Here is a 14,667-nt window from a genome sequence, read left to right as displayed (position 1 = left end):
TTTGTTATTGTATGTGATTTTTCAACCATTTTGCCAAAATTCATCTTCAAATGTCTTTAATTGCTCCTTGCTGCAGTTTGTCTCACACTTTCAGCCATGTAGGCATATCTCATCGTCTGCTTTTGCGCTTGGCCCCGTAATGGCTGCTTGCAGCTATATTTAGGGGCCAAGCACTGAAAGTGCGGAGGCACCTATTGTTTTCGTTCCGGTTCTTATTATTATTATTAGGGGCCAAGCACTGAAAGTGCGGGCACCTATTGTATCTGTTCCCGTTCTTATTCTTCTTTTTCTTTTTCTTCCGACTGGGCGTCTATGGCAGCCTATAGAACCGTTTGCGGGAAACTTATACAAATTGGCACAGTGATAGAAGACAGCCTGAACTATCACCATAGCAAATTTGGAGTCTCCAACTCATTCCCTCTAGCGCCACCAGCTGTCCAAAGTTTCACTCATGTTTATGCTAATAACTTTTGAACCACAAGGGCTAGAAACAAAATTCTTTTTTCCTCTGATTCCTGAGCTCATGACGATTCGACTGCACCATATGACGTCATTTTCCGTCATAGTAGTTTTCCCGCCATTTTGAATTTTCCGAAAAAACTACTTTTTCGAACTCCTCCTAGGCCGTTGCTCCGAATTTCACGAAAAATGAACCAGGTCATCTCCAGACCTTGACGACCAAAAGTTATGGAATTCAAGTTGATTCGAATTACCGTTCTCGAATACCGCGCAAATAAATTTTACGTAGCGCTTGCGAAAACAGACGTAAGGCCGTATCTCCACAACGCTTTATCGGATTCAGACCAAATTTGGTACATGTCATCACAAGCATGACTTGAGGCTACATGCTGCGTTTCGGCGCAGCGCCACCTACTGGTCCAGAGATATGAAGAATTTATGTTTTTGTTTATAACTTCTGAACGGTTTGTCCAAAAATCATAAAAGGGGTCTCGTTAGATTCAGGGCGTCATGCTGAGTTGACTGATATCCAATTTTCCCATATCGGCCATTTTGGCTGTCGGCCATTTTGAATTATGTGCTAAAATGCTGTATTTTATGAACGCATGAACGTATCATTACGAAACTCAGTATGGGTCATCAGTACAAGGCCCTAAAGGTACTCAAAAATTTATGAGACAGCGCCACCTTTTGGTCAAAAGTTATAATGAAATTTCCAAAAATGCTAATAACTTTTGAATAAATTTGCCTATAGTAATGACACTGATCTCAATAGATTCCTTGGGTTATGCTGAAAACATAGATACCAATTTTGCCCTAGTCAGCCAAACTTCCTGTCCGCCATCTTTATTTTCTTTTAAAACCTACTTTTTCGAACTCCTCCTAGACCGAACGTCCGATTTTCACCAAAATCGGATTGTGTCATCTCCAGACCATGCCGAGTAAAAGTTATGGATTTCGTGTCGATAGACGAAACCGTTTTCGTATACCGCAGTGGCAAAGTTGAGGCATGATGCCAAAATGACTATTCAGGCTTTATATCTGCAATGCCTTGACATATTGACACCAAACTTTGTATGTGTCGTCGTCACTTCACTCTGACCACATCACAACAGTTTTGTAACTGCGCCACCTATTGGTCGAAAGTGATAATCTATTAAATCATATTTTTAAGTTAATGCATGTGATTTTTCAACCATTTTGCCAAAATTCATCTTTAAATGTCTTCAATTGCTCCTTGCTGCAGTTGATCTCTCACTCCCAGCCACTTTGGCACATCTTGTCGTCTTGCTTGCGCTTGGCCCCGGTGATTGCTGCTTGCAGCTATATTTCTTCTTTTTCTTCTTTTTCTTCCGACTGGGCGTCTATGGCAGCCTATAGAACCGTTTGCGGGAAACTTATACAAATTGGCACAGTGATAGAGGACAGCCTGAACTATCACCATAGCAAATTTGGAGTCTCCAACTCATTCCCTCTAGCGCCACCAGCTGTCCAAAGTTTCACTCATGTTTATGCTAATAACTTTTGAACCACAAGGGCTAGAAACAAAATTCTTTTTTCCTCTGATTCCTGAGCTCAGGACGATTCGACTGCACCCTATGACGTCATTTTCCGTCATAATAGTTTTCCCGCCATTTTGAATTTTCCGAAAAACCTACTTTTTCGAACTCCTCCTAGACCGTTGCTCCGAATTTCACGAAAAATGAACCAGATCATCTCCAGACCTTGACGACCAAAAGTTATGGAATTCAAGTTGATTCGAATTACCGTTCTCGAATACCGCGCAAATAAATTTTACGTAGCGCTTGCAAAAACAGACGTAAGGCTTTATCTCCACAACGCTTTATCGGATTCAGACCAAATTTGGTACATGTCATCACAAGCATGACCTGAGGCTACATGCTGCGTTTCGGCACAGCGCCACCTACTGGTCCGGAGATATGAAAATTTGCTTATTTTACTTATAACTTCTGAACGGTTTGTCCAAAAATCATAAAAGTGGTCTCAATAGATTCAGGGCGTCATACTGAGTTGACTGATATCCAATTTTCCCATATCGGCCATTTTGGCTTTCGGCCATTTTGAATTATGTGCTAAAATGCTGTATTTTATGAACGCATGAACGTATCGTTACGAAACTCAGTATGAGTCATCAGTACAACGCCCTAAAGGTACTCAAAAATTTATGAGACAGCGCCACCTTTTGGTCAAAAGTTATAATGAAATTTCCAAAAATGCTAATAACTTTTGAATAAATTTGCCTATAGTAATGACACTGGTCTCAATAGATTCCTTGGGTTATGCTGAAAACATAGATACCAATTTTGCCATAGTCAGCCAAACTTCCTGTCCGCCATCTTTATTTTCTTTTAAAACCTACTTTTTCGAACTCCTCCTAGACCGAACGTCCGATTTTCACCAAAATTGGATCGTGTCATCTCCAGACCGTGCCGAGTAAAAGTTATGGATTTCGTGTCGATAAACGAAACCGTTTTCGTATACCGCAGTGGCAAAGTTGAGGCATGATGCCAAAATGACTATTCAGGCTTTATATCTGCAATGCCTTGACATATTGACACCAAACTTTGTAAGTGTCATTGTCACTTCACTCTGACCACATCACATCAGTTTCGTAATTGCGCCACCTATTGGTCGAAAGTGATAATCATATTTTTAGTTATTTTATGTGATTTTTCAACCATTTTGCCAAAATTCATCTTCAAATGTCTTCAATTGCTCCTTGCTGCAGTTTGTCTCACACTTTCAGCCATGTAGGCATATCTCGTCGTCTGCTTTTGCGCTTGGCCCCGTAATGGCTGCTTGCAGCTATATTTAGGGGCCAAGCACTGAAGGTGCGGGCACCTATTGTATCTGTTCCCGTTCTTATTAGGGGCCAAGCACTGAAGGTGCGGGCACCTATTGTATCTGTTCCCGTTCTTATTAGGGGCCAAGCACTGAAGGTGCGGGCACCTATTGTATCTGTTCCCGTTCTTATTCTTCTTCTTTTTCTTTTTTTTCTTTTTTTTCTTCCGACTGGGCGTCTATGGCAGCCTATAGAACCGTTTGCGGGAAACTTATACAAATTGGAACAGTGATAGAGGACTGCCTGAACTATCACCATAGCAAATTTGGAGTCTCCAACTCATTCCCTCTAGCGCCACCAGCTGTCCAAAGTTTCACTCATGTTTATGCTAATAACTTTTGAACCACAAGGGCTAGAAACAAAATTCTTTTTTCCTCTGATTCCTGAGCTCATGACGATTCGACTGCACCCTATGACGTCATTTTCCGTCATAATAGTTTTCCCGCCATTTTGAATTTTTCGAAAAACCTACTTTTTCGAACTCCTCCTAGGCCGTTGCTCCGAATTTCACGAAAAATTAACCAGATCATCTCCAGACCTTGCCAACCAAAAGTTATGGAATTCAAGTTGATTCGAATAACCGTTCTCGAATACCGTGCAAATACATTTTACGTAGCGCTTGCGAAAACAGACGTAAGGCCGTATCTCCACAACGCTTTATCGGATTCAGACCAAATTTGGTACATGTCATCACAAGCATGACTTGAGGCTACATGCTGCGTTTCGGCACAGCGCCACCTACTGGTCCGGAGATATGAAGAATTTATGTTTTTGCTTATAACTTCTGAACGGTTTGTCCAAAAATCATAAAAGTGGTCTCGTTAGATTCAGGGCGTCATGCTGAGTTGACTGATATCCAATTTTCCCATATCGGCCATCGGCCATTTTGAATTATGTGCTAAAATGCTGTATTTTATGAACGCATGAACGTATCGTTACGAAACTCAGTATGGGTCATCAGTACAAAGCCCTAAAGGTACTCAAAAGATTATGAGACAGCGCCACCTTTTGGTCAAAAGTTATAATGAAATTTCCAAAAATGCTAATAACTTTTGAATAAATTTGCCTATAGTAATGACACTGATCTCAATAGATTCCTTGGGTTATGCTGAAAACATAGATACCAATTTTGCCATAGTCAGCCAAACTTCCTGTCCGCCATCTTTATTTTCTTTTAAAACCTACTTTTTCGAACTCCTCCTAGACCGAACGTCCGATTTTCACCAAAATCGGATCGTGTCATCTCCAGACCGTGCCGAGTAAAAGTTATGGATTTCGTGTTGATAGACGAAACCGTTTTCGTATACCGCAGTGTCAAAGTTGAGGCATGATGCCAAAATGACTATTCAGGCTTTATATCTGCAATGCCTTGACATATTGACACCAAACTTTGTATGTGTCATTGTCACTTCACTCTGACCACATCACATCAGTTTCGTAACTGCGCCACCTATTGGTCGAAAGTGATAATCATATTTTTAGTTATTGTATGTGATTTTTCAACCATTTTGCCCAAATTCATCTTCAAATGTCTTTAATTGCTCCTTGCTGCAGTGGGTCTCACACTCCCAGCCACTTTGGCATGTCTTGTCGTCTTGCTTGCGCTTGGCCCCGGTGATTGCTGCTTGCAGCTATATTTCTTCTTTTTCTTCTTTTTCTTCCGACTGGGCGTCTATGGCAGCCTATAGAACCGTTTGCGGGAAACTTATACAAATTGGCACAGTGATAGAAGACAGCCTGAACTATCACCATAGCAAATTTGGAGTCTCCAACTCATTCCCTCTAGCGCCACCAGCTGTCCAAAGTTTCACTCATGTTTATGCTAATAACTTTTGAACCACAAGGGCTAGAAACAAAATTCTTTTTTCCTCTGATTCCTGAGCTCATGACGATCCGACTGCACCCTATGACGTCATTTTCCGTCATAATAGTTTTCCCGCCATTTTGAATTTTCCGAAAAAACTACTTTTTCGAACTCCTCCTAGGCCGTTGCTCCGAATTTCACGAAAAATGAACCAGATCATCTCCAGACCTTGACGACCAAAAGTTATGGAATTCAAGTTGATTCGAATTACCGTTCTCGAATACCGCGCAAATAAATTTTACGTAGCGCTTGCAAAAACAGACGTAAGGCCGTATCTCCACAACGCTTTATCGGATTCAGACCAAATTTGGTACATGTCATCACAAGCATGACCTGAGGCTACATGCTGCGTTTCGGCGCAGCGCCACCTACTGGTCCAGAGATATGAAGAATTTATGTTTTTGCTTATAACTTCTGAACGGTTTGTCCAAAAATCACAAAAATGGTCTCGTTAGATTCAGGGCGTCGTGCTGAGTTGACTGATATCCAATTTTCCCATATCGGCCATTTTGGCTGTCGGCCATTTTGAATTATGTGCTAAAATGCTGTATTTTATGAACGCATGAACGTATCGTTACGAAACTCAGTATGAGTCATCAGTACAACTCCCTAAAGGTACTCAAAAATTTATGAGACAGCGCCACCTTTTGGTCAAAAGTTATAATGAAATTTCCAAAAATGCTAATAACTTTTGAATAAATTTGCCTATAGTAATGACACTGGTCTCAATAGATTCCTTGGGTTATGCTGAAAACATAGATACCAATTTTGCCATAGTCAGCCAAACTTCCTGTCCGCCATCTTTATTTTCTTTTAAAACACACTTTTTCGAACTCCTCCTAGACCGAACGTCCGATTTTCACCAAAATCGGATCGTGTCATCTCCAGACCGTGCCGAGTGAAAGTTATGGATTTCGTGTCGATAGACAAAACCGTTTTCGTATACCGCAGTGGCAAAGTTGAGGCACAATGCCAAAATGACTATTCAGGCTTTATATCTGCAATGCCTTGACATATTGACACCAAACTTTGTATGTGTCATTGTCACTTCACTCTGACCACATCACATCAGTTTCGTAACTGCGCCACCTACTGGTCGAAAGTGATAATCATATTTTTAGTTATTGTATGTGATTTTTCAACCATTTTGCCAAAATTCATCTTCAAATGTCTTTAATTGCTCCTTGCTGCAGTTTGTCTCACACTTTCAGCCATGTAGGCATATCTCGTCGTCTGCTTTTGCGCTTGGCCCCGTAATGGCTGCTTGCAGCTATTTGGATCTTGTTGTTGTTGCGTTTCTCCGGTATGTCTTGAATAAAGCCTTCGAACGCACACTGAGCCGCTTCTGCCTACTTCTATCGGACACTTTATTTGCTGCTTTATAGAAGTTTGATAAGATTTCAGCAGGAAGAGCGTCACAGCATAAGCCATGTTGATACCAAACCAGAGCCCAGATGAAGTTGACGGACGTAGCAACAGTAACTAAGGGGGGCGGGGCTTAGCCAAAGGTGAATTACTGACAGAGTTTATATGTCTGTGTGAACTAACGCTTTAGCGGAACACGAACATTCCATTCCATCATTCATCAAAACACAATGGGAACGTTACTTTTGAATGTTCTCTGGAAAACACGCAGTAACATTTAAAAAATGCTAGTCGAGCGTCCAACTGAGACTATAAATAATGTTTATGTGCTAGCGCTATCACTTTGACTGAACGTTTAACGCGCGAGAGAGCGCTCTGTGTGTGTGTGTGTCTGTGAAGGGTTGTGTGTGTGTGTGTGTGTCTGTGAAGGGTTGTGTGTGTGTGTGTGTGTGTGTGTGTGTGTGTGTGTGTGTCTGTGAAGGGTTGTGTGTGTGTGTGTGTGTGTGTCTGTGAAGGGTTGTGTGTGTGTGTGTGTGTGTGTGTGTGTGTGTGTGAAGGGTTGTGTGTGTGTGTGTATGTGTGAAGGGTTGTGTGTGTGTGTGTGTGTGTGTGAAGGGTTGTGTGTGTGTGTGTGTGTGTGTGTGTGTGTGTGTGTGTGTGTGTGTGTGAAGGGTTGTGTGTGTGTGAAGGGTTGTGTGTGTGTGAGTGTGTGTGTGTGTGAAGGGTTGTGTGTGTGTGTGTGTGTGTGTGTGTGTGTGTGTGTGTGTGTGTGTGTGTGTGTGTGTGTGTGTGTGAGTGTGTGTGGGAAGGGTTGTGTGTGTGTGTGTGTGTGTGTGTGTGTGTGTGTGTGTGTGTGTGTGTGTGTGTGTGTGTGTGTGTGTGTGTGTGTGTGAAGGGTTGTGTGTGTGTGTGTGTGTGTGAAGGGTTGTGTGTGTTGTTGTGTTACCTGGGTAACCCTGAGTCACGGTGTTGATGTGTGTGGAGCTGAAGACGCCCACTCTCGCCCCGCGCACGTTCTTCACACACACACAGATGCAGAGCACCACCGCGGCCACCGCTCCCATCAGGAACACCACGCCGAACACAATCCCTGAGATAGCCGTTCCCCTGAAAGAGCCAAGAGCAACTGTGTGTGTGTGTGTGTGTGACGACACTATTGTCTTCTGTAGAGATGATGAATCTGAATTAGTCTCATATTTTTGTAATTAAAAAAAAAATTAAAGAGTTTGCATCATTGATTCTGTTATTTTCTGATGAGATACAGGTGAAAAATGAGAATATGATGCAAAAGTTCATTTATTTCAGTAATTCAACTTAAAAGGTGATACTAATATATTATATAGACTCATTACATGCAAAGTGAGATATTTCAAGCCTTTATTTGTTATTTTGATGATTATGGCTTACAGATTATGAAAACCCCAAATTCAAAATGAGAATATTGTGAAAAGGTTTTCATAATCTGTAAGCCATAATCATCAAAATAACAAATAAAGGCTTGAAATATCTCACTTTGCATGTAATGAGTCTATATAATATATTAGTTTCATATTTTAAGTTGAATTACTGACATAAATGAACTTTTGCACCGTATTTTAATTTTTCGTATCATCTTTTTACTCTTTTAGTCTCATCTGTGTAAAGCACTTTTGATTATGAAATGTGATATATATTAATAAACTTGCCTCATCTATTCTCAGGGTTCGCACACACACACTGTACGATGTAATTCCAGGACTTTTCAAGCACTACAATCCGAGATCTCACTTATCAAACAACATCTTTATTATATTTCAAATTTTAAAAAAGGTGAATAGCAAAATAAAAATAAACGAATAAAACAAAATAATACACATAAAGTGCAGCACATGCAATGCCTGGTAACTTTAACCCATTTAAAGGATATTATGATAAAGATATCGCTTTCCTTATTCAAACTGATTATTTTTCTCATGAATATATGATTGACATGAACAATAAAAGCTGTATCATATACTAGGATATTTATATGAGCAATATTACGCTCATAGCCATGAGAAATGTCTCTATATTAAACGGCAGAGTTAATTTTGCATGAAAAGATTGTTTTGTCGATACATTTTTTTAAATGAAACACTAATTTTCACATATAATGCCTTTCAATAATTCATGAACTTTTCAAGTAACTTTCATAAATATTGCTGGTTTCAAGAGTTAAGCACTTAAAGCATATTGTACGAACCCTGTATTTTGGTGTTTATTATTTATTATTATTTTGGGAAATGTCTCTATATCTATATCAGACGGGCCGCAGAGTTCATTTTGCATGAAAAGATTGTTTTATCGATAAAATGAAACACTAATTTCACATTTTGTCTTTCAATAATTCATGCACTTTTCATAAATATTGCAAGAGTTTTAGGACTTTAAGCACGAACCCTATATTTCGGTGGTTATTATTTCTGTGAAGCGGTTTCGAAACGATCAAACTCTAACTACCTGTTTTATGGCAGGACGAACTCAATATTTGCATTTATCCCGAGCACTACACGCGTGTGTGTGAGAGTGTGTGTGTGTGTGAGACGCCAGACCACCCAGAACTCCCGAGGGATCAGCGCTGATCCGTCTCTCCTGACTAAACACGTCTCTGCTGAGCCACAAAACACTAAATATGTTGGTTTTCAGTTGTCATCTGGAGTATGGATTAATGTGGGAGTGAGAGACTAAAGGTAAATATATATATATATATGTAGATGCTCACATTACTGAAGCTCTTCATCCGCAGAAAAAGCCTTCATTTACTCCGCTTACAAAAGAACGTTTTGCTAATGTTCCCACCGTTTTATAAATGTTTGTTTGGTTGTGAGAACGTTAATTAAACATTACATTCAGCAAACGTTATGGGAAAGTTACTTTTGAATGAGAACAAGCAGTAACATTTAAAAACTGTTAAATGAACGTCCGACTGAAAGTTCCATGAATGATGCATGACGTTATTAAAGAGCACATAACTGTGAACGAACGTTTTATTAAACGAACGCTTGTTCATAACGTTGAGAGAATGTTCCCTGGGAATTGAGGAGATTTAATTTGTGAAATTATTTAAAGTTGCTTTCATCCACATTTAAAAAAAATACTGTTTGATTTATGCAGAATGGCGTAATTGGACACAGGGTTTGATTATGGGTTTGATTTCAAGTTGAAGTGAAAAAAAAACAGCTGTGTGTGGGGGGGAAGGGAAGGTCAGAGGTCAACTCAATGATGATGTTATACGTGAGTAAAATAGCAGCATTGAGGAAGTTTGAGTGAGTGTGTGTGTGTGCATGTGTGTGTGTGTGTGTGTGTGTGTGAGTGTGTGTGTGTGTGTGTGTGTGTGAGTGTGTGTGAGTTAGTGAGTGAGTGTGTGTATGTGTGTAAGAGAGAGAGAGAGGGTGTATGTGTGTGTGAGTGAGAGTGAGAGAGGGTGTGTGTGTGTGTGTGTGTGTGTGTACTTACGAAAGCACGTCTCCCACATACGCGTAGTAAGAGCAGCAGAAAGGAGGAACACCATCGCAGCAATACTCAATACAGCTGTCACACTGAGCGTCTCCACGTCCTACACACACACACACACACACACACACGCACACACAATATGATTCATGTCAAATATTGGGGAAAAACACCAAATGCAAACAATACAATAATGCTCTGTGAACTGATGTACTGGTGTTCCTCAGTCTCTAGTGTTGTTGGAGAGCCAAGCTCGACTCTTCCCATCATTCCTGCCGCTGACAGACGAGTCTGATCCTGCACACACTCATGCAACACTCACACACACTCTCTCACACAATCCTCTCTAGCTCAGAGATCTGTAATGCATCAAACAGTAACAATAACTCTTCATACAGAATCTATCGGTAACATTCGAGAGCAGAACTGATCCGGACACTGTGAGCTGGTCATGTTCTGCTGAAGTGTGTGTATGTAACTGCTAATGCTCTTTTCACACACACACACACACACACACACACACACTGAACACAATGAAGCATTGCTTGGTCACTGGTTGAGCTAAACTGGTATTATCTAATTGTGTAGTTAAATTTACCAGCTGACAGATATTCAACATAATTCATGTGTGTGTGTGTGTGTGTGTGTGTGTGTGTGTGTGTGTGTGTGTGTGTGTGTGTGTGTGTGTGTGTGTGTGTGTGTGTGTGTGTGTGAGACAGTCTAACAGAAGGACGGACAAAACCTGTAAAATATCAACTGAGTTCTGCTCATATTTTATTACCATTTTCTAGCGCATAAACTGTGATAATGTGAGAAATGTTGAATACATGTTGTTTTGACTGTAGATCTCAAGCTCAAGGATGAGGATTGTTGTTGGTACACAGCGCTATCTTGTCCTGCCCAGTCAGCACTGTATAATTGGTGTAATTATGTCTTCTGAAGCACTTTAATTTGTGTGGCGTCTGTTTGCATCTGAGCAACACACACACACACACACACACACACACACACACAGTAGATGTGGGGCCCTGCAGACTGGGTGGTCCCCTGGAGGCCCTCACTTTACCTCTGGGGTCCGCCGGTCAACACTTTTGGGACAAAGACGCTTTAGAAGCACTGGTGCTTTAAATGTTACTGCACACACACACACACACACACACACACACACACACACACACACACTGCATGTCTGTATGGATAGTGTTGTTGCAGGACTGTGATGGGATCAGATGTTCATGGCATGATATTTACTCAATACTAAACAATATAACAATATATATAACAATATAACAACATATAACATTTATTATATATATAATATAACACTGTATTTTAAAGAATACCAAGGTATTACCATGGTAGCATACGTTAGTTAAATTAGCATTATAATGACAAGTTTTTTTTAAACATACCCAACTAACAAAACAAAACAAAACAAAAAACGTTATGAACGTTCGAAACGTTGTTTGGTTACGCGAACGTTCCATTGTATCATTTTGCAAACGTTACTTTTTATTGTTCTGTGAACGCTCCGAAACAAGTAGTATTAAAAAACAATACATATAGTTTATGTTTTTTTAAGAACATTATAAAAACCAGAATAACTCGTAAAAAAAAAAAGTTATAATGTTACTGGGTTGTTTTAGCGGGGTGGTGTCAAAAAGTTTATCAAAACTCATAAGTAGCTTAACTTTTGTTTAGTTTTCATTTATTTAAGTAACGATCAATTAAATGTTTCATTGAACTACTTCCTAGTAGTTAGTGTGTAACTTCTGAAATATGAAAATACGTTACCGGTAAATAAGCAAAGCAGCAGCGAGTCCCGCACGAACTTCCAGCTCTTCTGTGAACGCGGATTCCCCATAATAATAATAATAATAATAACGTTCCCGTAGATTCATGGAAAACAAACGCGTCTAACCAACTTTCACATGTTAGTTGATAGTTAATGTCTTAAATCTCACTGTAAACGAACCGATGGTGGGTCTGTGTTGGTCTCACTGTCACTTTCGGACGCTTAAAATAAAGGAACGCTTTAATCCACAACGGCCCACGTGTTCCACGCGCCTCTCGGAACTTCTCGCTTGACTCCTTCTTCTTCTTCCTCTTTGTCTTTAACTTCTTCCTTGCGCTATTTTCTTTTCTTCGCTCGATCCCCTCCCCCAGGAACTTCTGTCAGTCAGTCTGGATGCGAATGAAGAAGAGCCGCCCTCCTCCATCCACCGTCACGACCCATCATCATCATCATCATCCTCTTCATCTTCATCTTCATCAGGAACAACACACGAGCCGCACGAGCACTCTGGGAACACGCTGGCCCTGTTCAATAGCTGCAAATTGCGCCATCATCTTCTCGCTGTAGTGAGTCTATATTTAGGTCTCTCTTCAATCGTGTTCACGAATCCTCTTTGTGTGTATTTCAACATCCCTGACCTGAACCAAACACGAGAACCAAACACGAGAGTAAACAAGAGCACACACGAGCTGCAGATAGTCCCGAGGCTTCGTAATGTGTCCTAACCTGTATATAAAAGATAGGCATATAGGAAACAATAATGATGGTCATCTCTTTTCTCAAAGCAGGGTGTACTAAACAAACTCAGGATTGAGGAAACTCACCATGAAAAACGTGCATCTTACAGTAATAGCCTATCTATCTATAGTGGGCTCAATAATCTACTCGATCATAATAACGTAGTAGTTTACATAAAGTAACATTCCCATTATTAAGCTATTTGAATGTTCTCTAAATGTTGAAAACACAGTAAAAAAAATGGCTTTATGCAAATGTTAAAGTCCCCATTGTATCCTTTAAAACTTATCCTTGATCACCAAAATTACATATTTAAACTTTATAACCTTGAATAAAAATTATTCATGCCTTAAAATATCTTGAATGTAACTGGACACCCTTGCCTCATTTTGTATGCGCGATTCTATGAATATGCAAATGAGCCCCGCCTCCACTCACTCACTCACTCAGAGATCCACTGGTGGACGATCACACGTTGATCTGATTGGTTACAAGGTAGTTTGTGACGTCAGAAACACCAGCGATTTCAAACCGTGTTTTTGAGACTGTCTTGGTTCACTGCAGTTTTAAGCAGAAAATACTCAGCAATGCTGTCGACTTATGAACTTACACATGTGTGTGTTAAAGCATATTAAAAACTCCACATAGACACATAAACAACATTAACAGCTGGATTTACACCACAGGGGGACTTTAATGGAACATTCCATTTTATCATGTTGCAAACTTGTTACTTTTGAATGTTCTGAACATTCCGATTCTGATATAGCAACATTCTAAAGATCAGTAAAAAGTTCCATGAACAATGTATAGATATAGTTTTTGTGCTAACGTTTCGAGATCTTTATTAACTTAAAGTGTAACATTACTGAGTAGCTATATGCATATTACATATTTACATCTGGCTTGTTTCACCCTGTGTACTTTTCAGAAAGTCAGAGATAGACGAGGCGCTGCTATCATGCTGTGCGGACTCAAAGTCACGGATTATTGTGCAGAGCGGTTGCTTGTATGTATTATTTAACAGAAGGACAGGCTGGGGTTGTAAGCGCTTCCACTTGAATCACCCTTGTAACATAATGACTAAACCCAACAGTGTCCTCTTGAATTATTAAAGCTTGTTATATAACTAAAGACTTCCTCGTTATGACCACCGGTGATGTGATTATTACCTGGGCAAGTCTTGCTCTGAACAGCTGTTGAGAGTGCTAATAAATACATCTGAATTCATTTAATTACTTTAATTTATTTAATTTGGCCCTGTAGACTTTAATTGACTTGTTTATAATATGAGCAGCTGTGCATTAATTATCGCCATCATGACTAGATCTGGTCATGTTGACGCTCTTTTGACTTTATTTTATTGTTTGCATGTATTTAAATATAATTATGTACTTTGTTTCTCAAACAATGCATACATTTGTGTTCAGACTATTAAAGTTAAGTTGCCATTTCTGGACAATACAGATGTCAATATGATATTGGTATACCTTATAACTTATATCTCTTCTGCTAAACTGTGTTTTGCTTTACTTTGCAATTATCCACATTTTATTGATCAATTAATAATAAATATGTGGTTGCTCTTATTTTATTTTGTGCAACTGATTTGCATTTGTTTAAATATGCATATAGAAGCAACTGAAATATAAAGTGAAATATCCAATCATAACATCCAACCCACATTAAAAAAAAATTATACAATTATGGCGCTTTTCCACTGCACAGTACCAGCTCGCCTTGGCTCGCCTCACCTCGACTCAACTCGCCTTTGTTTGGTTTTCCACTGTGTAAAAGTTGTACCAGTACCTGCTTCCAGGTACTTTTTTTCGTATCACCTCCGGCGAGGTTCTAAGCGAGCCGAGGCGAGCTGAGGCGATACTAAAACGTGACGTGACACACGGGAGACTGCTGATTGGTCAGCGAGAATCGTCACTATTCACTGCGCCATCATTGCACGCGCCAGACGGAGTATCCTGAATAACCCCGGCATTTTTAAATAGGTTTGCCAGAGATTGCGTGATATACCCATTACTAATATTATGTAAAACAGCATACACTCGATTTCCTCCATTGTCCTGTGTGTGTGTGGGTAGCGGGTGTGTGTCGCGT

General features: G+C 40.0%; 1 protein-coding gene across 1 annotated transcript in view; it reads right to left on the bottom strand.

Moving 5' to 3' along the window:
• cyyr1 (cysteine/tyrosine-rich 1) overlaps nucleotides 1–12,515 on the bottom strand; it is a 42,384-nt gene extending 29,869 nt beyond the window's left edge. Inside the window, exons 1-3 of the mRNA XM_079615126.1 lie at nucleotides 11,817–12,515; nucleotides 10,026–10,125; nucleotides 7,498–7,658 (exon numbers count right to left, since the gene is read on the bottom strand). Coding sequence (XP_079471252.1) covers nucleotides 7,498–7,658; nucleotides 10,026–10,125; nucleotides 11,817–11,886 — 331 coding nt within the window. The 5' untranslated portion in view covers nucleotides 11,887–12,515. The remainder of the gene's footprint in view (nucleotides 1–7,497; nucleotides 7,659–10,025; nucleotides 10,126–11,816) is intronic.
• Nucleotides 12,516–14,667: the final 2,152 nt, after the last annotated feature.

This window comes from Phoxinus phoxinus, assembly GCF_949152265.1.
Source record: "Phoxinus phoxinus genome assembly, chromosome: 6".
NCBI classification, from domain to species: domain Eukaryota; kingdom Metazoa; phylum Chordata; class Actinopteri; order Cypriniformes; family Leuciscidae; genus Phoxinus; species Phoxinus phoxinus.
The sequence above is the reverse complement of the archived record's forward strand: the minus strand, read 5'-3'. Positions and strand labels throughout refer to the sequence as shown.